This window comes from Microtus oregoni, unplaced genomic scaffold (assembly GCF_018167655.1).
Source record: "Microtus oregoni isolate MIOR12 unplaced genomic scaffold, Mior012 000007F_ref0000211, whole genome shotgun sequence".
Taxonomy (NCBI): Eukaryota; Metazoa; Chordata; class Mammalia; order Rodentia; family Cricetidae; genus Microtus; species Microtus oregoni.
The window spans coordinates 37,416,857-37,444,020 of record NW_024543066.1 but is presented as its reverse complement, the minus strand read 5'-3'; the positions used below and the strand labels follow the sequence as shown (position 1 = coordinate 37,444,020).

The 27,164-nt window shown below is 37.4% G+C and overlaps 1 protein-coding gene across 1 annotated transcript in view; it reads right to left on the bottom strand.

Annotated features, from left to right (window-relative positions):
• Positions 1–1,305: 1,305 nt before the first annotated feature.
• The window catches only part of Crisp1 (cysteine rich secretory protein 1), a 37,964-nt gene continuing 12,105 nt past the window's right edge, over positions 1,306–27,164 (bottom strand). Inside the window, exons 3-9 of the mRNA XM_041655115.1 lie at positions 20,056–20,138; positions 18,030–18,164; positions 15,145–15,235; positions 13,164–13,312; positions 9,446–9,543; positions 7,590–7,678; positions 1,306–1,433 (exon numbers count right to left, since the gene is read on the bottom strand). Of these exons, the coding sequence (XP_041511049.1) occupies positions 1,306–1,433; positions 7,590–7,678; positions 9,446–9,543; positions 13,164–13,312; positions 15,145–15,235; positions 18,030–18,164; positions 20,056–20,138 (773 nt within the window). The remainder of the gene's footprint in view (positions 1,434–7,589; positions 7,679–9,445; positions 9,544–13,163; positions 13,313–15,144; positions 15,236–18,029; positions 18,165–20,055; positions 20,139–27,164) is intronic.

Genomic DNA, 27,164 nt, shown 5'->3' with positions numbered 1-27,164 from the left:
TTCATTTCCACTTACAAAGTGTATTAAAAAATAACACAGACTTGAGGACCGTTGCTTGAGAGACATTTTCAGAAGGAAAAAGTAAATTTTTGAAAGAAAAAAAATTATCCCAGCAAAACTAAAAGTGCCAAATATCAGACTTTGTATGTAGCTATGCTACTTGTAATATTTCTTTGATATTCAGACTCACAAGCTTTTGTATCCCATTTGAAACCAGGAAGGTTTGTGGGTTCTAAATAAGGAAATATAGGAGGAACATATCACAACATCATCATCTGTTGTGTTCCATTTTCAGTTTTCTTTGTTTGAAGATATTTGTATACAGAACAATTTATAAGATATATTTTTTTTCTAGTGAAGTAATAGAATAAGGTCAAATAAAACAATGTTTAGGGTATTCAAATAATTTGACAGCATGGTGTTATATGCATTCAGTTATGATGTAAGAAACACAAAAATCTCAGAACTGGATGTTCAGGATGAGGTGAGAAAATAGAGGGACCCTGGAGAAGTGGAAGTGAAGGTCAAGGTACCCAAAGATAGACAGACTGGCTCTCACTTCCCTCACTTCACAGACATGCATGCCGAGACAGGAATGAGTCAGTGAGGCTTTTATACCATTCTTAGCTGAGTAATACCTACAGTTCAAGTGGAGACTTGGTTCATGTTAGGATGGCAAATGGTTTTAATGCTGGATTTAAAAGAAAAAAGAAATTGAAAAGGAAAGCAGAAAAAAATGGGAGAGTTGGAAAACTGAGTTGATTATAAAAATACTTATTTTATGTTACCGATAAAGAACTCAATTAAATTATTAGTTGGATTGTGTCAACCAAAATCACATGTATTAAATTTGGGGCAAATATTTGACTTGCCCTTTAGTTAAATATCAAGGAAGGGCCCAGTGGTGGTTGCGGCAGTAATCCCAGTACTTGGAAAATAGAGGTAGATGGATCTCATCGAGTTTGTGGCCAACCTGGTCTACAGAGTTAATTCCAGGATAGCCAGGGCTGTTGCACAGAGAAACCATGCCTCAACCCCCCAAAACAAACAAACAAACAAAAACAGAAAAACAACACAGATATTTAAAACCGTTTTTACTATAGGATGGAATGGGGAAAGGGATAACATGGAGCATGATCTTAATGAACATACACTGATGCCTATAAAGGATGATTAAAATTTAGCCTCTTGAGCCTGATACAAAAGCAACTGAAATTCAGTGACGATCTTGTGGTACATTAATGTGAAATCAATGATCCTGAAAACATCCTTTGTGTTCACAGCACAGTAGGAAATAGTAGAAGATTATTTTATTTCTGTTTTACACAGACAGGTAGCCTTGCAGAATTTTAGAACTGAAGAATGTGAGCATCCAATAAGGGTCACTTGCTTATCACAGTTATTGTATTCGTCGTAGTAACGGCAGGGGTTTGCTGGAAAAAAAAAGTAGAACAGTACACAACATTGTGTTTAAAACAGTGGCAACCATTGAGGAAAGGCATTATCTTCCCAAGAGGCAAAGACAAATATTCTATATAGTAAAGGATTAACTTGCTTAAGGTGAGCTGATTAGATGTGAATGCAAAAGAATTGAGTTGAATCAAATTCTTTTGAAATAACGGACCAATTCTTCTCATGACACAAAGCAGTTTTATTCAATCTCAATTTTTAAACCTGGTTACACTACACCTCAAAAAACCAGAAATGAATAATCTTTTCAATTACTTTGCCATTTTGAGACCAATAATGCCATTACAGAAAATAAAGCAATAAATTTCAGTCATTTTAAAAAATGGTTTTGTAATTTATCCTTGAAGGATTTAGGTGGTCAAGAGGACACAAAAAAGGCTTCCAGCCAAGTCTCTCTAAAGACATATCAGTTTCAGTGGCAAAACTGAAACTGTTCTCTCGAGAAATTCATCAGCAGAGAGATCTCACCTATTTTATAGCATAATAGAAAAAGAATTTCAAATTAATGAAAGAATTGCCATCATAACTCCCTTCCCAATATGAAGAAATACAGAATAAGGAGATCCTCTCTAAGCTCCGGTCATAGACCTGGAATCCTATATGAGACTCAACACAGAAAATGTCAGAATCAGAGAGAACCAGCCCCTCCTACAATGTCATTGCTCATGAACTGAGCCTTTAGCTCTGTGTTAGCCTTGCCATTATGACCTTCCTCCACCAGTGCTCTGATGTGGAAAAGACACCATTCACTCTTACTCTAGATAAAGTAATAATGTCTAAGAAGAGGAAAGCATGAACATAGTTGAGCATATACTTTTGTTGTATGATAGGGCCTCTCTTGGGTATATTCCCAAGAGTGGTATTGCTGGATCCAGGGGTAGGTTGATCCCGAATTTCCTGAGAAACCGAAACACTGCTTTCCAGAGTGGTTGCACAAGTTTGCATTCCAACCAGCAATGGGTGAGTGTACCCCTTTCTCCACAACCTCTGCAGCAAAGGCTATCATTGGTGTTTTCTATTTTAGCCATTCTGACAGGTGTAAGATGGTATCTTAAAGTTGTCTCATTGTTTGTAATAGCCAGAACCTGGAAACAACCTAGATGCCCTTCAACGGAAGAATGGATGAAGAAAGTATGGAATATATACATATTAGAGTATTACTCAGCAGTAAAAAACAAGGACTTCTTGAATTTTGCATACAAATGGAAGGAAATAGAAAACACTATCTTGAGGGAGGTAAGCCAGACCCAAAAAGAGGACCATGGGATGTACTCACTCATATTTGGTTTCTAGCCATAAATAAAGGACATTGAGCTTATAATTCATGTTCCTAGAGAAGCTAAATAAGAAGGTGAATCCAAAGACAAACACACAGGCATCCTCATAAATATTAATCTTCATCAGGCGATGAAAGGAGACAGAGACCCACATGGGAGCACCGGACAGAAATCTCAAGGTCCAAATCAGGAGCAGAAGGAGACGGAGCACGAGCAAGGAACTCAGGACCACGAGGGGTGCACCCACACACTGAGACAATGGGGATGTTCTATCGGGAACTCACCAAGGCCAGCTGGACTGGGTCTGAAAAAGCATGGGATAAATCTGGACTAGCTGAACATAGCGGACAATGAGAAATACAGAGAACTCAAGAACAATGGCAATGGGTTTTTGATCCTACTGCACGTACTGGCTTTGTGGGAGCCTAGGCAGTTTGGATGCTCACCTTAGGAGACCTGGATAGAGGTGGGCGGTCCTTGGGCTTCCCACAGGTCAGGGAACCCTGATTGCTCTTTGAGCAGATGAGGGAGGGGGACTTGATCGGGGGAGGGTGAGGGAAATGGGAAGCGGTTGCGGGGAGGAGGCAGAAATCCTTAATAAATAAATAAATTAAAAAAAAAGAAGAGGAAAGCACTCCACATAAAACTAGTAATTAGTAACAATGCTTTGGAAGTTATGGAATAAGTGAAAATTATGTAAACTGTTTAGAAATAGCCAATTGAATGAGAAAGAAATCAAGGAATCATGTTACTCCTATCAGTATTATGATTTATCATGGATTAAATTTTGTAATTTAAAATATTTAAAAATTTCAAACTTACGTTATGTATTTATACTCTTTCCTCTTTATCATCCATATCTATCAGTATTTCTCTATCTCAATAGTTAATTGATGACATGTTATTTAAATGTTATATCTATATCAAGGCTTAGATAACCTATCCAAAAGCTCATTCTTGAAGAAACTGATTCTTCCTTTTTAAGCAAACAGCAATTGTCTGTATCTCTTTGTCTGGAGGTGGAGCCTATGCGAGTTGGATCTGGTTTTCTCACTGTGCACTGCTTGTGGTGACTTGATTGTTGGTTTTTCATGGGTATGTAGTTTCTCAATGGCTTACAGAATACATTATAGCTACAAAGATGTCCTGGTCCCTCAGCTTTTATACTTCTTTTGTCTCCCTCCTCTGTGATTCTTTCTTAGCTTTAGGTATAGGGAGTGTGTTATAGATGCATCAAATGGGGATGTGCACCCAAAGATAAGTTGTTCTTCTCAGTTTGACCAGTTGTGGGACTCTGTAATAATCTTCATCTCCTGAAGAAAGAGGCTTCTTAGTTGAGCAGTGAGGATCAGTGCTGAGAATCTAGCTAGAAATGATTATAATTGGATTATAAAAGTGACAGTAGTAGGTTATGTTCAAGGCCAATAACCAAATCCATGGGTATTTATGGTTTATAGTATCATGTATGCATTTCCTCCTATTAGAAGGTGTAGGTCCATTTGAATGGAGGGAGCATGGGTTCTACTCTCTTCATTTCGCTTGACTCCAGCTAGGAGCTGACAGGAAAGTTTGAAAAAAAGGTAGCCTCAGGAAACTGCATTTTCAAAACTGTTAAAGGTCTGTAAAAATAAATGAGCAGGCCAGGCGATGGTGGTGCACGCCTTTAATCCCAGCACTCGGGAGGCAGAGGCAGGCAGATCTCTGTGAGTTCGAGACCAGCCTGGTCTACAGAGCTAGTTCCAAGACAGGATCCAAAAACCACAGAGAAACCCTGTCTTGAAAAACCAAAAAAAAAAAAAAAAAATGAGCAGGATAAATATGTTTATTTTTCCATTTCACATTTTTTGCTGTAAAAATAAGCATAAACTAATATATGACATAAAATATGTTTCCTTATGGTGTTCTTGGACATCCTTAGTGTTATATGTCACCCATTCCTCCTTCTCTGTATGAATTTCTTTCCCTTTCCTATTCCTAATTATAGTCTCTTTTCTACTTTTTTCCATTTTCCCTCTCAGAGGGTCTGAACCCTACTATACCCTTTTCTAAAGCTCCAACACTACACCGTGGTCTCTCCTTATTTTCCTGGTTTCTGCAGGTTACTCTAGGTTACATACTTGCGTCCAAAAATTTAGAGGTAAGATCCACAATAAGAGAGAAGATGTGGCATTTGCTTTCTGGGCCTGGGTTACCTCGGTCAATATCATATTTTCCAGTTTGATCTATTTCCTTGAAAATATCTTGACTTCATGTTTTTCACCAGCTGAACGGAATTCCATTGTGTATAGATGTAGTGTAATTTAATCATCCATTAATCTGTTGAAGAGCATTTATGCTGTTTCCTTTTTCTAGATTTGTGAATAGAATGGGAATGATCATTGCTGGTAAGTTCTCTTGAAGAAGGGTGTCAGCTCCGGTGGGCCTATGCTAAGAAGTATTCTAGTTGAATGGCAAGATAGATCTGTTTTAATTTTTTTTTTTGAGAATTCTCCACACTAGTTTTAATAGTTACTATACCAGCTTCCACTTTCACTAACAGTGACCGGGTTTTCCCATTGCCCTTCACCCTCATCGATATTCGTTATCACTTATTTTCTTGATCTCATCATTCTGACTGTGGTAAAAGCAGATCTTAGTATACCTCTTATTTGCATTTCCTCACTTTCTAAGGGTGTTGAACATTTCAAAAAGGAAACATTTTCCCTTTTTAAATTTTTTTTCTTTTGAGAATTTTTTTTTCAGTGACATCATCTATTTTTAATTGAGTCATTTGCTTTCTTGACTCTTGTTTTGTTGGTCTTTGTATATTCTGAGTAGTGAAGCTCTATCACAAGTACATACAACAATGAACTGTCTTGCTTTTGGATTTCTTTTCATTGTCTTGATTCTGGGAAGTGGCTGTGTTGACAACTCCATGATGGAAATCACTCAATCAGATTCTTTACCATGCAGCAGCTATTCAGTACTCTCACCATTTGTCAGTTGATGACCTTATTTTATAAGTGAATGGAGTCTTAGTCACAGGGGCCTTCATCTCACCTACATCCTGGAAGGCATTGATTATGCCTTCTCTGTAATTTCAGTGTTTCAGGTCTCACATTGCTCTATTTGATCCATTTGGAGTTGATTTTTCTGTCGGATGATAGATACGAAACTAATTTCATTATTTTAATGTGAACATACAATTTCCTGAGCACAGTTTGTTGAAAATGTTGCCTTTTCCTAGTATGTATTTTTGACATCTTCGTTCAATCTTCTTTCATGATTGAAATGCCACCTGAGTAATGTACATATAGAAGTAAGCTCTTTCTGTAATAAAGCCATTTATAATGAGCCAATAACTAACATCATGCTGAATATCAAAGGTAGATGATTTCTCTCTGAGATGTGGAACATTACAAGAATGATCACTGTCATGCCTTTTGTTGAACACATTGGTAGAAATCCTAACTGAAGCAGTGAGGCAAGATAATGAAATGAATGTTTTTTCTAAATTGGAAAAATAGCTAGCCAAATTGTCACGGTCAGAAGATGACATTGTCTTATACAAAGAAATGGACAGAGAGCCTGCCAAAATTAAGAAAATTTAAATTAGTTCAATAAACTGGTTGCAGTAAATCAAAGCAGCATTTAAAATATGGAGCATAATGTATGTAACAGCAATGAGTGAAATAAAAATTAAGAAAACAATTTCACTCATAAAACACATAAAATTATACAGCAATTAATTCACTCAAAGTAGTGACATATCTGTTATGAAATAAAAGCACACAAAGCAGGAAGAAAACCTGTGCCTTGTATTGGAAGAATCAATATTTGTGAAATGCCATTCTCTGGGTCCCACCACTAGACGAAGAACTCCAGACAACAAATGACTACTCAGAGAACGAGAATTAGTGTCTCAGAGGGATGAGATGGCTTAGTGAGTGTTCGATGCAGGGTGGTCAGCCTTGAAAGCACACGACCTTCAGAAATGGACTCAGGGTTGTATTTATGTATTTGTGGACATTTTTAACAATAATAGATTAAAGAGGCTAGCAACTTGAGAGTGAAGAGACGTGCCGATTAGTGGCTGTTAAGTAGTAGCAATTAAACAGAACCGAGAGAGGTAAATGTGTTATTGGTGTCTATACATGATAGCATACTGCATACTTTTTAAAAAGTGGAATGGTGAACAATGTTCCAAAATCACACATTTTTGAAAAATAACAGATATGACTACCCTGATCTAAAAATGTATAATATTTACCTGTCAGAATATGACCATAACTTCTACATATTCAACTTTCATATGTTAATTAGAAAAAAATCAGAATTTACACAGGCACTGAAGGAAAAATTGTTATAGAATGTTGCATCAGATAACTTCCCAGCAAATAAAAAAGAATAAGGTTCAGCCTAAAGAAAATTCCACCCTGATGTGTATTCAGGCAAGTTGGGGGCAGCAAGCATTTTGGAGAGACTGGTAAACTGAAAGCAATATGCATAATTTGTGGTCAACAATAAGGTATCCAAGGAATTGTCTAGGGACAGCAATCACACATAAATATTAGGGTCACTCTACCACATAATTTTAAATTGTTGGAAGGTACCCTGAGTTTCATAGCAAGGTATTCCAATTTTTCATTCACTCCAATAATGAGGTCAAAGAGATTTGCTTACACTGGATATGAAAGAAAAAAAAGTAGAAACAATGTAGATATATCTGTGGTAATACTGAGCTGAAAATTATAGAAATATAGATTATAGTTAAGCATAACCTAAAGCATACATGGTCACCATATCAATATGATCAATATGCCAACTTTAAGCAACCCAAGTTGAAGATCAAAAACAACTCACTGCATAGTCCATCTTCACAGTGATTTGGACAGTCTCCACATGGCGAGCCTTCCTTATAAGGCATATTTAGCAAGTCGGGATTATTTCTCCTTTACAAAAGAAAAGGAAGTGGAGGTATAATGAAAACTATCACTGGAAAATATTTATAAACTTATGTTCACTGTTAACTGCTAATCAATAGATAATTCATTTAAGCATGTTTGTAAATAAACAGAGTTAATATTTACGATAAATTTATGCATGAGTATTGCCTTTGCAATAAACCATCCGCAGTTCTGTTTATTTGTAGTTGTTGTTTCTTTATCTCTGAACAGTTGTGTGCTCACAGGACTCAGGACATTTGTACAGTCAAGACTTGAAAGTGGCGCTTTAAGGTGCTGTCTTGTATTTTGTTTTGTTTTGTTTGTTTTGTTTTAATTTTCACAAGAACTTGGGAAAGTGTTTTGGAAGATGTATGGTCCTTAATAGTGTTAAGGAAAAAATACACAATTTATTTGCATTGGATCTTTTTGTTAAATCTCATTTTAACCAGTGATGAAAAGCATGCCACTTCTTATTGTGTCTTATAGATACACTCTCTATAAAAATCACAAAAGCATTAAGCATGGATAAAACTAAAGAAAGTACTGGGTGTAGGAAACAGTATAGAAGGAAATTAATAGTTGTGTAATTGTTGAAACTTCAGAAAATGAAAAAAAATTCTTACTTATCAATATCGAAATGTTGTTTTGATAATATGTAGTTCTTAATTAGTGCCACTTATAAAGTTACATCAAGACACAATGATGTATATATCTCTACTTTGTAATCTATGAATATACCAGGGTATAGTAAGTTCTATTTTAAATGTAAATAAGGTCCACCTTTTAAGGCTCATGCTCAAGGACATACTAGGTGTCTCACTGTTCTTTTCACATACATGCTCTACTTAGATACCACAGTTTTGGTCTAAATAATAATACAGATAAAAGAAGCATGAGGAGCTGTTATCATCTTTTATCAGCAACAGTCATTTCAAATTCTCAGTCAAAGTCAAATATCCTAGGTGTTTGCCCAGACTTGAAGAACCTTCGTCTCCTACTGTTCTCCTTTAGAGTCACAGCAGTAGGCCTTCATAGTCATCATTACCATTATGGACCCTGCTGTATAACAGCGTTTGAGAAGATAAGCTTGTGCATCTCCTCACTGAAGTTACTGAGTTATATGTTCTACAATTTGTCCCTAGTACCTATGATAGCAGCATTTAGAATACACAAATTCACTTTAAAAAATGATTTATTTTAGTTTTGTGATTGTGTGTGCATGTATGTGAGTATAATGTTTGTATGTATGCAATGGATATATGAATGCAATGTTTGTTTGTTTGTTTGTATGAACATGGTCAGTGGAAGATAGAAGAGTCCATAGAATCCCCCGAAGCTAGAGTTATGGGCAGTCCTAAGACTTCAGTTTTTGGGTACTGCATGAGAAGCAAGTTCTCCTAATCACTCTCCTGTGCCATGTAAATTTCATTTCTAAGAGAAATGCATAGGTTAACACTGGGACCAGAAGATTGTACGCAGGGGTCTGGGTGCCTCTGAATATCCTTGCTTTTTTTGCCTACAGCTCAAATTCACTTCCCTGTGGGACACCTTTCCAGTGAATACCGATAAATTGTCTGAATGTTTGTGTTTTTTCCTAAGTTTATTTGTAAAATCATGATGAAAAATGAAGGGCTGTAGGTGTATTTATGACATTTTGCTGACAACCTAACTGAAAAAGAACTATCAGAACACTAATTTATGATGCTTGAAACATTAGACAAGATTTTAAGAAGTTAATATATTTAAAAGCAATAATAAACTGGTATTACATACTCATGACAATAGTGACACACATAGAGATATATAGGTGCCTTTTGTCTGCGACATGATGCGACATCACAGCCAATGAGGTAAGAAGAGGCCCAGACCATCTGTAAAGATAAGAGATAACTTTATGCTGGTATTAATGATGTACATCTTTAATTCCAGCACTCGTGGGGCATTGAGCTGAACAGAGAATTCTCAACAGAAGAACTTCAAATGGCCAAAAGACACTTAAGGTCATGCTCAACTTCCTTAGCGATCAGGGAAATGCAAAACAAGACAACTTTAAGATACCATCTTACACCTGCCAGAATGGCTAAAATAAAAGTCACCAATGATAGCCTTTGCTGGAGAGGTTGTGGAGAAAGGGGTACACTCACCCATTGCTGGTGGGAATGCAAACTTGTGCAACCACTCTGGAAAGCAGTGTTTCGGTTTCTCAGGAAATTCGGGATCAACCTACCCCTGGATCCAGCAATATACCCAAGAGAATATACCCAAGAGAGGCCCTATCATACAACAAAATTATATGCTCAACTATGTTCATGGCAGCATTGTTTGTAATAGCCAGAACCTGGAAACAACCTAGATGCCCTTCAACGGAAGAATGGATGAAGAAAGTATGGAATATATACATATTAGAGTATTACTCAGCAGTAAAAAACAAGGACTTCTTGAATTTTGCATACAAATGGATGGAAATAGAAAACACTATTCTGAGTGAGGTAAGCCAGACCCAAAAAGAGGAACATGGGATGTACTCCCTCATATTTGGTTTCTAGCCATAAATAAAGGACATTGAGCTTATAATTCATGTTCCTAGAGAAGCTAAATAAGAAGGTGAATCCAAAAGCAAAACACATAGGCATCCTCATAAATATTAACCTTCATCAGGCGATGAAAGGAGACAGAGACAGAGACCCACATGGGAGCACCGGACAGAAATCTCAAGGTCCAAATCAGGAGCAGAAGGAGACGGAGCACGAGCAAGGAACTCAGGACCACGAGGCGTGCACCCACACACTGAGACAATGGGGATGTTCTATTGGGAACTCACCAAGGCCAGCTGGCCTAGGTCTGAAAAAGCATGGGATAAATCCGGACTAGCTGAACATAGCGGACAATGAGAAATACAGAGAACTCAAGAACAATGGCAATGGGTTTTTGATCCTACTGCACGTACTGGCTTTGTGGGATCCTAGGCAGTTTGGATGCTCACCTTATGAGACCTGGATAGAGGTGGGCGGTCCTTGGGCTTCCCACAGGTCAGGGAACCATGATTGCTCTTTGAGCAGATGAGGGAGGGGGACTTGATCGGGGGAGGGGGAGGGAAATGGGAAGCGGTTTTGGGGAGGAGGAAGAAATATGAATGTCCAATAGATCTTTGGGCAAAAAAATGCTCAACGTATTTAGCCATTAGAGAAATTTAATCAACATGTCAGGAAGATTTCACATCACTATCACTACTGTCAAAATAACTGACTTCTAGGAAAATTAAAAGGACAAACGTTGATGATGTGGGAAGAGAAGTCTCTTACCTAGTGCTGGTAGAAACATACAGCAGGCCTCCTCTGTGGAAATCAGTACGGAGCTACCTAAAGTATTAGAAGTAGAACTTCCATAGGGCCCAGCTTTATCCTTTCTGGGTGTAGTAGGAAGAAATCAAAATCAGCTTAAAACAGAGACATGTGCACACGTAAGTTTACTGCTGTTTCATTTACAACAGCCAAGTTAGCATAGGTAGCTATCAATAGATGAATGTATTAGATCTAATAGAGAGTTTTGTTCAGCCATATGGAACAATAAAACGTGCCATTTTCAGGGAAATAGAGCTGTGGATCTTGATATTGAGTGAACAAAGGCCATCTAATGAAGTCCTGTTTCAGATTTTTCTCTCATATCTGAAGTCCTCAGGTTAAAAAGACAGGGCATCCCTATCTTTGACTCCTTTGCTCATATTATCACTCCTTCCTCTATTTGAACTTTGGGAGTTCAGCCAAGTGGTTCACCGTGGATCTCGGCATCTGCCTTGTCCTCTCTGAAGAGTGGATGGGGGTAAGGTGGAGGGAAGCTCGGGAGACTGGAAGAAGGAGAAATAGTAGGAACTGCGATTGGTATGTAAAATGATAAAGATTGTTTTGTTTTCAGTTTTGTTTTTTAAGAAGTAAATAAATACATTTAAATTATATCGGAGACCCTCTGGCAAAAATCAGCTGGAGACACCCTGGGAAGAGATGCTGAGCCTGAGGAAATGCTAGATTAAGAGAAATGAAGACAGAAACATAAGATACACTGGAAGGACTGAAAGTTAATATCAAAGAGCCCGAGTTTATTTCTCAGATAGCATTTATATCAATTGCAAGCAAAAGGGCAGAGCAAAGAACAGTGCAGTCCACCTCCCTGCCCTGCCCTTGGGAGGAAGCTCAAGCAGGTGCATTATCTCATTCCGTTAAGCAGTTTCTGATTTCTAACAAGGAGTGCCTCCAGCTGGCATGTGCCAGCCCAAATCTTAATAGAAAAAAAAAATGTGCTCTTTCATCTGGGCGAAAATGCTCTTTCTATGGGCTAACACAGACGTTACTCACAGCCCTCAAGTTTACTGGGAAAAGCAGAGCACAATAGCATGAACTCAAATGTCTTCTTTATGTCAGAAATGACTCCAGATGGAAACCAGGCGGTGGTACACGCCTTTAATCCCAACACTCAAGAGGCAGAAGAAGGCAGATCTTGATGAATTTAAGACTAGTCTAGCTTGCAGAGTTAGCCAAGGCTACACACACACACACACACACACACACACACACACACACACCCTGTCTCCCAAAACCAAAACCCAAACCAGACCAAACCAAAACAAACAACAAAGAAAATGAGCAAACAAACAAAAAAGCTAAGTTAACTGAGTTGGGAAATTGTTCAGTAGACAAAACATATGCCTTTTCTACATGAAGCTCAGAGTTCCGATTTCCAGAATCCATATAAAGACTCCGGCAAGCGTGTTGTCCACTTACAGTTGTAGTGCTTGCCATTTAGTTTTATTAAATCATAAAAAATAAACAAAATATGTGTGCTGCAAACATCAGACATGAGATCCATATCTATATCATTTCTGCCCCCACTTCAAGTTCCTTCATGAACCCCTCATTCCTTCTTTAATAACAATTATTGTTACATATTCTTTTTTAAAAAATATTTATTTATTATGTATACAATAGTCTATCTGCATGTATGTCTACAGGCCAGAAGAGGCCACCAGACCTCATTACAGATGGTTGCGAGTCACCATGTGGTTGCTGGGAATTGAACTCAGAACCTTTGGAAGAGCAGGCAATGCTCTTAACCACTGAGCCATCTCTCCAGCCCCTGTTACATATTCTTTAATAATCATTATTGTTACATAAATATCTAGATATGTACCCATTGTATATTCAGTCTACTAAGTTCATTTGGCATGGCTCATATGTAGACATGTATAGGGGCTGACACTGTCTTTTTCTCAGCAACCAGAGATCAGCTGGCACTTGTCACCTAAGAGGTGGGACCACATGGAATTTCCTCTGCCTGCAGTGACACAGTAAATGGTGTTTTCATTGTTCTGGTCACGTTCAGGCAATTGTATTGTTCGGATTTCAAGGGCCATTTCCCTTAGCCTGAGAGGAGAACCAGTACTTATCTTTGACCCACATGTACATCCACTTATGGTTGTATCTGAAAGGTTATAGATTACCTGAGTGTAATGACTTGTTTCAAAGTCATCGTCTGAAGATGGCCATTCTCCATATGTGAAGTATTTGGATTCATTGTACCACATTTCTACTACTTTTGACCAGGAGTAGGGGTAACGTCCCAAGTGCATATTTTCTCCACAAAATGTATCTGAAAAGGAAGGAAATGACTATATAATGTTGTTTTCTTTTTTCTTTTTTTCTCTCTATATTTCTGGTTTTTCGGAGACAGGGTTTTCTCTGTGTAGTTCTGGCTGTTCCAGAGTTCACTTGGTAGACCAGGCTGGCCTTGAACTCACAGAGATCCACTTGCCTCTACCTTTTGAGTGCTGAGATTAAAGGCATGCAGCACCACACCCAGCTATAATAATCTTTAAAAATAGAATACATTTTTTCCTCATTTTCTTTCACAAATGTTTTAATGATCATCTAGGCACCAATTTATAATTGAAAATTATAGTTGTTTCTCTGCTGAAAAATCTTCATTCTTGTTGCATGAGCATGTGGTGCTCAAGAAAAATTGGTAATAGATGATGAGAAAGCTTTAAATGATAACTGCTCTCTCTTTCTCTCTGTTCTCTCTCTCTGTCTATGTCTCTCTCTCTCTCTCTCTCTCTCTCTCTCTGTGTGTGTGTGTGTGTGTGTGTGTGTGTGTTGATTTGTTTGAGACAGGGATTCTCTGTATAACAATCCTGGCTGTCATAGAACTTCTTTGTAGGCCAGGCTGGCCTCGAACTCACAGAGATCTACCTGCTTCTGCTTCTTAAGTGCTGGGATTAAAGGCATTTACTAAAACCACACAAAGACTACAGATATGTAAATCTCTGTCTCTTGTCAGGCAAAGAAGGGTGGGAAAAGTCTGCATGAGCTCTTTTGCAAGCAGTTACAAAGAGGGCTCACAATCTCAAAAAAAATATTGGTTCCAATTGCCGTGCATTCTCTGGGTGGGTTATGGTATTGAGAAATATTCTGCCTTTCTCAAGAATACAAAGATCCCCCCATTGCCAACAAACTGCTCAACACCTTAGCATAAGAGTTCCAATAATCTTTAGACATAAAGTCGTACTTTTAAATGTTAGTTGGGAAGAAAGCAATGCATACAGTTTTATATAATTCTGTACAATGCACTAAAAATTGTATCATAATTATTTAATTTATTTGACAAGACCAAGTCCACTTTTGAACACTCCAAATTGTTCCTCTGGGTAGTTCTATAGTTGCCTATAACTCAGTACTTAGCTGTGTTAATGTTCTAAAGCCAAGTAAATCCCCATTCTGATGTTATAAACAACTGAGATAACATTGGAAGGAAAACTCCTAGGTATCCAGATGCATGGAATCCTTAAACAGTGCTGGTCATCATTCCTTTCTCCTGTTGATCAGAACATAAATTCTAAACCCAAGGATCTCCACATGTTAAAAATGATAAAGAATGATATGGTAAATCAGGCTACAATCCACCGTCAAGGACAGGTGTCAGTGTAGAGTGAGTCTGTTAACTTACTATTGTCAAATTGCTTGCATCTGTGAGGTTTTGGGGGAGCTTTTTCTTCATTCAAATTTTTGTTTGTTTATTTAAAGGTAGTTTGTGTCTAACATGCATGACAAAGTCTCACGTGTTGAGGACTTGTTCTTTGGATGCAGGTAGTTTTGTGAGGTTGTAGAAGCTTTGAGACATGGAGCCTAAACAGCAGGGTTGGGTCTTTCAAGGCATTCATGCCAAGTGTATACTTCCTAACTTAATTCTTTCTGTTCTATCTTGTTTGGTTGCAATTGAGGTGAGCAGCTTTCTCTACTGTAACTCCAGCATGTTATTTGGTCTCAGTTCAGTCCCAAATCGCTCCAACTAAAAATCATGGGCTGAACCTTTGGGAGTCGTCCAATAAAAACCAACCTCCTCATTTTTAAGTGCTTTCTTCAGGAGTTTCCCCAGGGTTGGAAACGCTGGTTAATACAAGTCGTGCAATAGAGACGCATACATACTGTTAAGTCTTCTCTCAAGTGGGTCGCTCGTGGACGTGTCACAGTAGCGCGCCAGGATTCTCGCATTTGCTGCAGCTGCGGGACTCCAACTCTGTGAGGCAAGAAAGAAGAGGAAAGTCCGGAAACCAACTGAAATTAGCATTCACCAACTTTTAAAAATACAGGGCTTGTGACACCGTCTCTTGGAGAAACTGACCTCTTGCATAGTTTCGTTTGTATTAAACAATCTAGAAGGAACACAAAGGAGATAAATGTGCACTTCCTTTTAGATTCCTGGGAAACCGCAAGTTCATAGTTAGCTCATAACATTCAGATCACAGCACATTTCTTAGAGTATGGCTGAATAATTTCAGAAAGGCAGATCAATAATTAGAAAGCTATCCCAGTAATTGCTCAGCTACTTTGCTGTTGCTTGGTTAGTCTGTGTCAACTTGAGACAAACTAGAATCACCTGTAAAGGGGGAACCTTACCTGAGGGAGTGCTTCCATCATCTTGGCCCCATGAGCAAGTCATTGGGGAGCATTTCGTGATTAATAATGGATAACTTCTAATATGTGATCCTGTGTGTCATCAGAAAGCAGGCTGGGGAAACCATGAAAGGTAAACCAGTAAAAGGCTATCTTCTATGGCCTCTGATTCATTCCATGGCCTGTCTTTTCTCAATGACGTGTTGTGATCTGGAGTACTAGGCCAGATCACCTCTTTCCCCCACATGTTCCTTTGGGTCAGTGTTTTTATCACAGAGAAACAAGCGGGCACAACTCTAAGCATGTCATTTTCGCCTTTGAATCTCAGTTGCTGTAAAGATGATGAAGTCATGCCAAAAGCTTTATACAGCAGACTTAGTGTGATGATCCTTACACCAAAGTTGTTCTATTCTGAGTCTCACTGTATGTGCTCGCCAAACAAATTATCTCTGTGAACAAAGCAGTTACCCATCTCTGCCTCAAATTATGATGAAAACGAAGGAGCAGTTGATGTCACTAGAACCTATTACTGTGTTATTCCTATTCTTCCTTGCAGCAGCTAAAATCAGGCAGTAATGCTGTCTCTATATGTGAGGTAAGAGGAAGCACAGAGTTTTAAAGCTTTGAAGGATCACACGATAGAGAATTTGAGCCAATTACCCTCGTGGGCTCAGAACGCTTCATGTCGGTGGGATAAGGATAGTATGTACTAAGGTGAAACATTTTATTACATACAGCTCAGAAACAGCTGGGTGGGAGTAGCTGTGACATTCTGAAAATCTCACTACCAGCATTTTCATAGTCTGCTCCTGTGACACGCTGTCAATCACAATTACAGGGTGTTTTAACCACAGACTTTTGAGTTAAATCCTCTAAAAATGTAAGGACATCTACAATTTTTTGAACTCAGTTTCCTCTGCGTCTGTGTTTGGGTTTGCTGTGATGAGCAGAGTTTTAGTAATAAACCATGGTCCCTGGACTTTATAGCAATGTAGGGAACAACATTAGCTTTATTGCAAACCCTCTTCAGAGTAGAGGCCAATCTGCTTCAAATTCGGGGAATGATTAACTGTGTGCGTATACTCCCATCTAGTGGCTATTTCATAGAATTACTCTTCAGATCGAGTTAGTTCAAAGCACAGGATTTCCCATACTTTAAGTAAGAAAGTCTTTCATGTCTGTGTCTAACTGAGCAACTTGAGAAGGCCAAAAGAATAACTTTTTTTTTAATAAGACTTCTCAATCCAGAGGCCTTCTTAGCTGTAGTTATTTTTTTTTTCATTTTGGGAGAAAAGAATTTGGATAACTTAAAATAGCTAAGGTCCCTGGGGGATGGATAACCCTTTTACAATAAGGAATTGAAATAAGATAAATTATATTTGAGACTCTTTAAAATGTATTCAACTGTAGGTGGAAACTTTATTAAAGTAGTTTAAGAAATTATAAGATTCCCTTTTCTGAAGCACAGTAGATTTGAACTCACATGTGATTGGCTGAAGAACATTTATTAGCAGTAACAAATGCCGTTTTTAATGTTAAACCAACATGAATACCTACTGATGTTTTTAAAATTGTGTTGTTTCACAAGTAATACTGTTAATTTTTAAAGTGGTCCAGAGATGAATTTTCAAAACCCACATCTCCCGTCTCCTGTTGCTCATCCTCCATCATTTACAAGAGGCTACTGTTGATCTGGATCAGCTTCTAGAACAGCGGTTCTCAACCTTCCTAAGGCTGTCACCCTTTAATATTGGTCCTCTTGCTGTGGTGACCCCCAAACATAAAATTATTGTGTTACTACTTCATAACTGTAATTTGGTACTGTTCTGAATCATAATGTAAATATCTGATACGAGGAAATCTGATTTATGAACCACAGGTGAAGGATTGCTTTTCTAGGGCCTGCACTCTATCTGAACTTTATTCTTGAATGTCCTGGGTCCAAGGATACTGGACGAGTTCCCTAAAGTTCTCTTGTCATAGAACCCGCCAGATTTTGCACTGCAAAGCCAGGCTCCTAAATTTCCATGGAGTTCAGTAAAATTCGCTAGTAGATTTTTTTTGAATGTTTGTTTAACTAGTGTGTGTGTGTGTGTGTGTGTGTGTGTGTGTGTGTGTGTGTTGGGGGGCGGCTCAACTAGCTTTGAATTTGGACATCCCAATTCTAAAATACATGTCACATGTCTGAAGGTGCCCAGGAGTGCAGCTGGGCTGAGTCAGATTGTGGCTCTATCCTGTAGCAAGGATGACTCTGGAGAAGTTATTTATATTTGCTTGAACTCAGTTTCTCCTCCTGTTATGTCACAGATTTGCGGTGATGATCAAGCATTTGGCGTGGTCACAGTTCACAGGACTATATATAACAATGTAGTGAGCACCGTCAGTGTCTCTGCCATCCCCGGTGACTTTGGACTTACCATCTTCAGCATGTTCTTGGCAGGTGGAGACACTTTCCTCCTGAAAGCATTGTGAGCATTGACAATTTCTTCTTGTGGATCGGTTTGTGATTCCGTGATCAGTTTATTATAGAGAGCTCTATGATGTTTGTGGTGCTAACAGAAAATTATTAATTAGTATCACATCAATTAGAACTTACAGTGAATAAACAATAATGTTCAGAGTTCAGGAACTATTAATAGTCATGCTTCAAGGATTTCTAAGTTCTCGTCTTGAAAACAGTACAAAACTATGCTGTTCCTAGAGATTTTCAAATTTATGATTCACACTTTCAAGTCCTATAGAAGTTCTTGTTATTGGCTGTGGTTTGGCACTACTTGTTCACTGACTGCCTGAGCTCATTCTCCATACAGCAACTAAAAGCAGTACCTATACTCCCCAGATGAACCATGTGCACTTCCACCATTGTCAAAGTGAGCGTGTGTGTAAGAACCAAAACTGAGAGTGTATTTTGAGAGTGTGGCTAAGTGTTCTTTTCACTCCGGCTCTATATCGTTTTGTTTATATGTAAGATCACCAGTGTCTACAAGCACATGAATTAAAAAGTATAAGTGAAATTCACTCACTTTGCAGCTTAGAATGCGTAACTCCTTTTTATAAAAGTTATTCCTTTTATTTTCTAATTAAATAATAAAGAAAAATGTTTTCCAAAGAGCCTATATTAGTATAAGTAGTCATAAAGGGTATCTTTTTATATGTGTGGTTTATAACACTCATACTTCAGACATTTTTTATCAGTTATTAAAAATAATGCTGTATAATTTGAGTGCTATGTTTCTTTCTTGGCTACCACAGGACTATTGAGATAAATTTAGGAATGGTCAGAATCCAGAATTGTCATTTGCGTCAAGAGAAGACATTTCTGTGTATTGCAGACACTACCTCCTTTCTCAGGAGCCTACTTACAAAATGTGTTCCTCTCTCATTGCAATCAGCTATGGTCTACACCAAAGAAAGGTCTGGAGACTCACAAGAATCCACAAATATCATTAAAATATTCCTTATTCCCTTGAGCATTTTATTTTAATGAAACATATTACATTTGCCTCTTTCGGGTCACCTCCAAACATTTGAAACCTCTATAATAAATGAATAAAGCAATGTCTATTTTCCTGATACTTTGTTTCATTTACTTTTATGGCAACTGACCCTCTGTAGTAGTTTGAATGTCACTGACTCCCATAAGCCCATACTTAGTGGCACTATTAGGAAGTGTGGCTTTATTATAGTAGGTATGGCCTTGTTGGAGGAAGTGTGTCACTGTGGGGGTGAGCGTCATTGCCATCCTTTTGTAGTTCTGTGGTTGAACTTTGGACGTCACACATAGAGGTAAATATTCTATCACTGAGCTATATCACTAGCACTGAAGTATTACTTTTATAAGCAATCAGATCCAGACATCATATTCCATTGCTGAGTCTCTCACACATCTTTGTAATTGTACTTCTCAGTTTCATTTTTAATTTTGATGTGTAGCATTCTCAGAATCACAAATGATAAAAGCTCAGTTGAAGACATGATTATCTGGGAGAAAAAGTGACAATAGCAGTTCTTCTTAGTTTATTTTCTTCTAGTTAGTCTTGGAAAGGTGGGTAGATTGTAAAGAAGTTCTTATCTATGCTTCCATCATTTTCCTTCCTCCTTCCCTCCTTCTCTTTTACCTTTTCTTTGCTGCCTGCCTTTCTATATTCACTTTTTCTTTTTATTATTTTTGAGAAAGAACATAGACTTGGGCCCAAGGAGTGAAAGTGAAGGCTGAATTTTAAGAGTCATGTAAATATGACTGTTTGCTTAGTCCTTCTATTCTTTGGTTCCATCCTTGATGTATTAAAAAAAAAAGAACGTTTTTTAGCTTCATATTATGTGAAATAGGTGAATAACTGTAGAAACCTTCTCATAACAATATATATATAACAACAGTTCATCAACGGGATGTTTGGTAACCTTATCTAAAATATAGTTCTGTAATATACAATCTTCACATACTCTGGTACCCGGAGCCAGATCAGGAACAAAGACAGTAGCAGCCACAGCAGCAGCAAACAACAAGAAGTATTTCACCATCATTCCTGGAAAGATAAATAAAAGATATTTAGATTATTCTCAGGATTTGTAACAGTATTTTCTAAGAAAACTTGAACCACTCTTAAACCACTTTATACACATTGCTTGTTTTTTTTTGAATTAGACTTGAGGAAAAAAATCTTAATGTTATATCTTAGCCTAGGAGACTACTCAAAAAATAATACACAACGGATTTGAATGATATGGAGTCAAACATGTAAACTTCTTAACTCCCAGACTCTGAATATGGTCAACTCTGTGTTAATAGGCAATTAAGGTAGCAGATGGGATTTGGGTTGCTAATCAACAAACTGAAGAAATTATCCCATGTTGTATTCATTTGTTAAATTAATCCCAGAGGTGCTTAATTGTAAAAGGAAAAAGTCACGAGACAACTTTAGTAGCAGAGCACAAGATGAGTTTATCAGTCATACCTTGTTTGGAAGACCACACAGGAGGGAGGTGATCCTGCTACTACTAATGTGTGTGTGTAATTTAAAGATATTCTGTACAAGTCTGTCACTTTGCTAAGGATACTGGTCTTTGTGCCTTAAATCAGTATGAATGGATCTCTACTCTGATCTGATACAGAGAATTAATTCTAAGATATGATGCATACATGTTTTAAGAGTGTGATGACACTTTTTTCTTGCAACCAATTAAATTTATTTCTGAAAACATACTATTTATCTTTTACAGAAATTTCTATTTCTGAAAAGCAACTTCACCAATTTTTGAAGAATTAAATGGTAAAGAAGAGCATTTATTCCAGTCACATAGTTGTTCAGTCATTGCTCTCAGATGTCCCATGTCCACCAAAAGCATGCTTAATTGAGCAATGCCATAAAAAAATAAAATAAAAAAAATCTAATCTTTTTCTGCCTTTTCATCCACCCCACTTCCTTGATCTCTATTTTCTCCAAAGTTTAATACATCCTCACAATCAACCATGTACACATAAGAAGACTTGGGGACCCACAAGACAAAAGGAAGGCCTATAACAATTAACTCAGAAGATACTCAGACCAGGCCAGTGAGACAACGCAACACATATGCTAAGAAGAGGCCAGCCATTCTATTATCTTTTAGTGCCAACCAGCTCCACCACAAACAGCTGCTTCTTATCTGAACAGAACAGGAGATCAGCCCGTACCTTGCACTGTAACATCTTACTGTTCCACTCTTACTCCCATTCTCACTCTATCTCTGGCCCTCCTTTTCTTTCCTTTTCTCTTCCTTCCTTCCTTTTTCATGTTTCCCCTTTTCCATGCCCATTCATCTTAGTGTTACATCCCCCAAGACCTAAAGACAGACTGGATTTGTGACATCTAATACACATCTTTCTCTCCTCTCTTTATTTTGTCATTAATACAAATCTCCAAGATATCCACCCCATATTTTCTTTCCTTCTATTATTCCTTTGTCCATGAACGCCCCTTTCCTCTGCTTCCCATCTGACAGTCTGACACTAGTGACTCTTCACCCATCCTGTGCTTCTCTACTCATACCTGTAACAATTAACCTGATAATATACACAATGGCCCTTTATTCCTTAAATCAATTAGTACTTAACAGATATTTCTTTTATAGTTACCTGCTAGTCTATTGTCAGAATGTACTAGTGTCTAGATTGTAACTGCTGGTGCACTCAGCCCACAGAAACAGACTGGAGATAGAGCATGGTGTCTAGAACACTAAAAAAAAGGGACAAAAAAAACCCCACCACCACAACTTCACTGTAATGACGGTCTACTGAAAACTGCAAACACATGTACTTAAACAAAAGGAGCAGACTGAATCAAAAGAAACAACCAAAATCTTTAACTGACATCTAACCCATATGGGCAGATTTTGAGCACAGACTGTAACAATCTGCTACCTTGTCTCATAACTCAAATGAGAAGGCATATCATATTCTATAAATTGTCTTTAATTAACAATGAGATGGTGTTGGGAAACATATATTCTCACATAGTGATTAACGGAAGCATATGTATGCATGAATGCTCAGGTAAGCATTTCAGATACAAAGAAAGCTGTCACAAATGGATGAAAACAATTGTTTCATGCAACATGCATGAGGGATTGAACACTATGGGATAAACCCGTGAAAAACAGACATAAACCACAAATACACTTACCCTGACATCTTGAAAGTGATTATGGGATGACTAGTTTCTCTTAGGATTTTAGTTACTTTAGTATATTTAGCTCATACCCAGAAGTTTAGATTAGCAAAGATTAAGGTAACTGGACTGAAAGAAGAAAACCTGCTATGAAAGACATCTCATACCCCAACGTCCACTTTGGCTTTAGCGTTGTGGACAGGCAGAACGTCTCCATTCATACTAATATTCCTTAGAGATTTGAAAGTACAAAGTCAGTAAGTTGGTTAAAGCTCAAATAGTGCTTGAAATGACTAAGTTCAAACAGGAAGATACTATTTGATATGCAAGCATCAGCGGTGCATTAAGGATTTTAGGATGAAAATGGAACCCAAGGATTGCTGTTAGTCAAGGTATGAGCATAAGGGATTGCAGACTCTGGTCTCTTGGGCTGTGCTTGTCGACACAACTCAAAATCAGGAGTCAATGGAGAGAGTGAAGGAGTGGAAAGCGGCAGACAAAAGCTTGAGGTTTCTGCAGCAAGCAAAGCCTGACATCAGCAAGGATGCTGACCTAAAGAGGGGATCAGAGAGCATGACGGAATGAGGCTTGGAGGAGGAAATGGTCTCAGGACTGAGCCTTGTTCACAGAATCACTGGGACATAATGAAACCCACAGACTAGTCACGGCTGAACATCCAGTGTGTGTTGAGAGATCCTTCAAACCTCAAAACCATGTTGACCTTTCATCTGAGATGCCAGTTAGTTGTCTGAACTCAGATAAAACAGAGACAAAGGAGAAAAAAAACTCAGCAGTTCCCTTTGAATCATTTATTTTACTCCAAACATGCAACTTTCAGTCAATACTCTTAAAAAATAAATAATAATACCTCAGTCTTGAGAAACTGGTTATATAAACTTATTTTCCAAACTTTCAGCTTGGACAGATGGTTCACACGAACAATTAAAAGTTAATATTTCGTGGGAGGAAAGATTAAGGATGTGGGAAAAGGTTGAGGAAGATCAAGCAGTGCCCTGTGGTAAGCCTTTGGAACAGTTTTCCCGTCCAGGAATTGTTAGACCATGACCTTTCCTAGTGAATGTTAATGGAGAACAAGCTCTTCCTTGCCTTGGCTCAATAACCAAACTGCCTACATTTCACATTTGATCTTCTTTTCCACGGTGAATATGTTAACCTCTGCAGTAGTCAACAGACTACTGGAATGCAATCAAATCTCCGGGGTCCAATGATCACTTTGTGTGTATGTGTACAAACGTATTACCTCTAGAGCAATCAATGCAAACATTGAGTCTTTCCAATACCCATGTACGTCCCTCACACCTCATTTAATCTATAGCCCCCAAATAAAAGAGCATCTTGATTTTCATGGCTATAGGTGGTACTGGTCAATATAATCAATATAAGCTTTCTGCTGCTGACATAAATATATAAAATATTTCAGTGCTAGTTTCTACACCTACTGTTAAGCTTATGTAAATCATTCATGGTGCATATGAGGAAGTTTGTGCTTGTTAATAGTTATGCAGATGTCCACAATCTATCTATCATAAAAGGATATATATGTGTATATATATACATGTACATATATATGTATATATATGTATATATATATACACATATATATCCTTTTTGTTATTCACAGACTTTGATATATTTCAGTTAGGATTTTAACAATAGTGTTTATGAACATGCTATTCATATATGTTTTGGTATAAACTATATTCCCTTTTTAGAGCTGTACTGTCTACCTTAGACAGAAACTATTGGGCTATTGAAATACTTGTGTTTTCCTTTAGGAAATTTAAATGATTTTCCAGAGTAGTTCAATTTTTAACAAATTCATGCTTTTCAAAAGAGCCATCCATGCATCTTGTCCTCACCCTCTATTTGTACTTGCTACTTTAAAGCTTTTGTTATTATCTTTTATTTTACATATTGATGTATCATTAAAATTTTAACTTATATTTATCCTGTCAATAATAATACTGAGTACATTTAATGTTTTAGCAGACATTAGGTACTGTCTTTTGTTTAGTCTTTGCTCAATATTTTGTCTGTTGTTATAATTACCTGATTATACTTTTCTTTTTGTTTTGTGTGAATTATCTATGTTCTTTGAAAGTTTTCAAAATAGATCACAGTTTTTTTTTATTCGTTTTTTGAGAATTTCATGCACCGTATTTTGATCACATTTACCTCCTTTCCCAACTTCTCCCATATTTTTGTTTTGATTGTTTGTATTTAATTTCATAAAATATGATTTGTGTTGCCATTCTTGGATCAGAGATCACATCCTTAAAAAAGACTGACTGTGCCTTTTCAGCAGCCATCACTGGCCAACAGTGCCTCAACAATGAATGGGCCTTTGTGCCCACTTTCTGTGTCCATAATGGGATTTTGTCTGCCTTGGATTTGCTGCTAATACCTAAGACTGTGCAGTCTGTTACAGTCGTTGTAATTTCATATCTACAATCACTCTGCTGTATTCTGAAAACAATATTCTTGTAGTCACCCAATGCTCCTGGTTCTTATAATTATTTCACCTACTTCAGTGATCTCTAAGCCTTAGAAAGAGGACATGTGGTATAGATGCCCATTTTAAAGCGGTATATTTTATTTAACTAAAGTTTTAAAAGTAGATGTCTAGTTTTGTTTTCACTTATTATAGCTAATGCTGTGTTTGTGTATCTCTGTGTATATGAGTGTTTGATAATTGCTGGTTATCTGAGTAGACAAATCATGAAAGTATTTTTCCTCTGGACAGTGATTCATCTTTGATAATATTGAAGAATAGGAAAACTTGAAATCTTATCCTTATAGATATTAAAGCATATTAAAATGTGGCAAAATGGGGCGTGGAGGACATTGGTGACATAAGATACAAAAAAAACCATCAAGGAAATATTATGATATGTAAATTTAAATTTACAGAAATTATCATCTGATTTATTATAAAGTCTAAAATGAAATTGAATAAGGAAACGTCATTTGAATATAAAATATAAAATAAGGAATTTGAACTCTATCTTATGTCTTAAACAAAAATATGTTTAATGTGCCATGAATTTAAAAATGAATACTGCATGACTTATTGCAGATTACATTTGTTTTACATAAATCCAAACTTATTTTATGAGTATCTCATCATTACTTTTTAAATAAATTGTCCTCCTTTTGCTTTTCCTTTTTAATTTTTGCATTAGATTAATTTATTAAATTCTGTACTAAAGGTCACTCACTGAAGAAATGAGTATGCACTCATCATGTACACTATGAAATATATGCTGAAGGTAATGTTTTCCCGAATCAGAGCACAGGAGAATGGCACACATAATGGGGAAAAAAGTAGAACAGAGAGAAAAACCGCAAGGGGAATGAGAAAGGAAGAAGGGCACAGACGAGAGACACTGATGAGGAAGTGTGTAGGCAAGTGGGACACACAGTTATGTGATTTTACAGGATCCCAGATCTCACATGAAGATATTGAACAGTGGGAGAAAGATCAGAGACTAGCAATCAAAACAGCCTCAGAGAGGTGTTTGGACAGCTAAAAACAGCCCTCCTCCCCCGAGTCCGCAATTGCTTCTGTAGGTTGCTTTACTTGGGTAAAGCAAAAAGGACTCACACAATGAGTCCCCAAGGGAAACAGCGGATGTAAAACATATGTAGGACTTCTACTTGTTGGAGTGTTACACTCTTCTGCTGGCTGGCTGTATTGTTGGCAGCTTCAAACAGATTCAGATAAAATAAAAGGTGTCCCAGACGCCACTTATTCCTTAGTTGGATGCTTTACAATGCTAGTTGGAATGCAAACTAGTTCAGCCTCTATGGAAGACTGTATGGAGGGATCTCAAAGATCTAACAACAGGTTTACCCCCTCCCCCCCAAAAAAAAACCCTCCAAGTCAACTCCACATCAAAGAGACACATGACAATGTTTACTGCAGCATTCCTCACAATAGCTACATTATAGAATCAACTTAGATTTCTAACAACAGAGTAATGGTTTAAAAATGTCCTCTATCTGCTGTTTGCACACATAAAGATAGAAAAGTATATAAGTCATTTTTTTATCCATTAAGATGAACACAATCTTGTCTTTCACTTGAGAATGAATTCAACTGGAGATAATCATTTTAAGTGAGCTAACACAATCTCATAAGGACAAATGTCTCATATCTTCTCTCACTTACTTATGGTGCCTTGATTAAATATAAACACAAAATTATATAGGGATACATGACATATAGGGAGGAATAAAATGCCCAATGTAACAAAAGAAAATAAAGGAGAAAAGATAGAGAAGAAGGGAATGGAGGTATGAGGGGAATCTACTTAACATAAAATATATACATGTGCAAAACTTAAAACTTAAGTAAAGATGTTTAAATCAGCACTATCAGATTTTTTATAACTTGTGATAATTAGTCCCACATGACAAGTCTCTCTTCTGATTCCTTCCCATGATAGTTCATGAGAGTGAACTCAACAAGTAACATTATCTTGTACAAAATATATTGATCAAAAATCCTCTTGAAAGTGTGGAAATGGCAGACCTTTGCTTTTAGATCACAACAATATTAGCAGACTTTGCATGCACTCTATTTTATAGCAATGCTACTGAACTGTTACATATGCATTTCCTTTACAATTAAGTGAACTAAAAATATGTGTGGTGTAGAACTTACCCAGGTTCACGTAGCTCTTAAAACCGTGTGCTACTAAGAACCACGTCTTTGTCTGCACTGCATACTACGGTTTTAAGTGACACTTCACAAAGAACATCAACTCAGTGAGGCAGTCAGTATGAGGGGAATGACTTCAACAGATCCAGGAACTGCATGAACAAGTGTTTCATGAGTACAACATGTTCAGAGCAAAGTCATAGCCTGCGGATTACAAATCA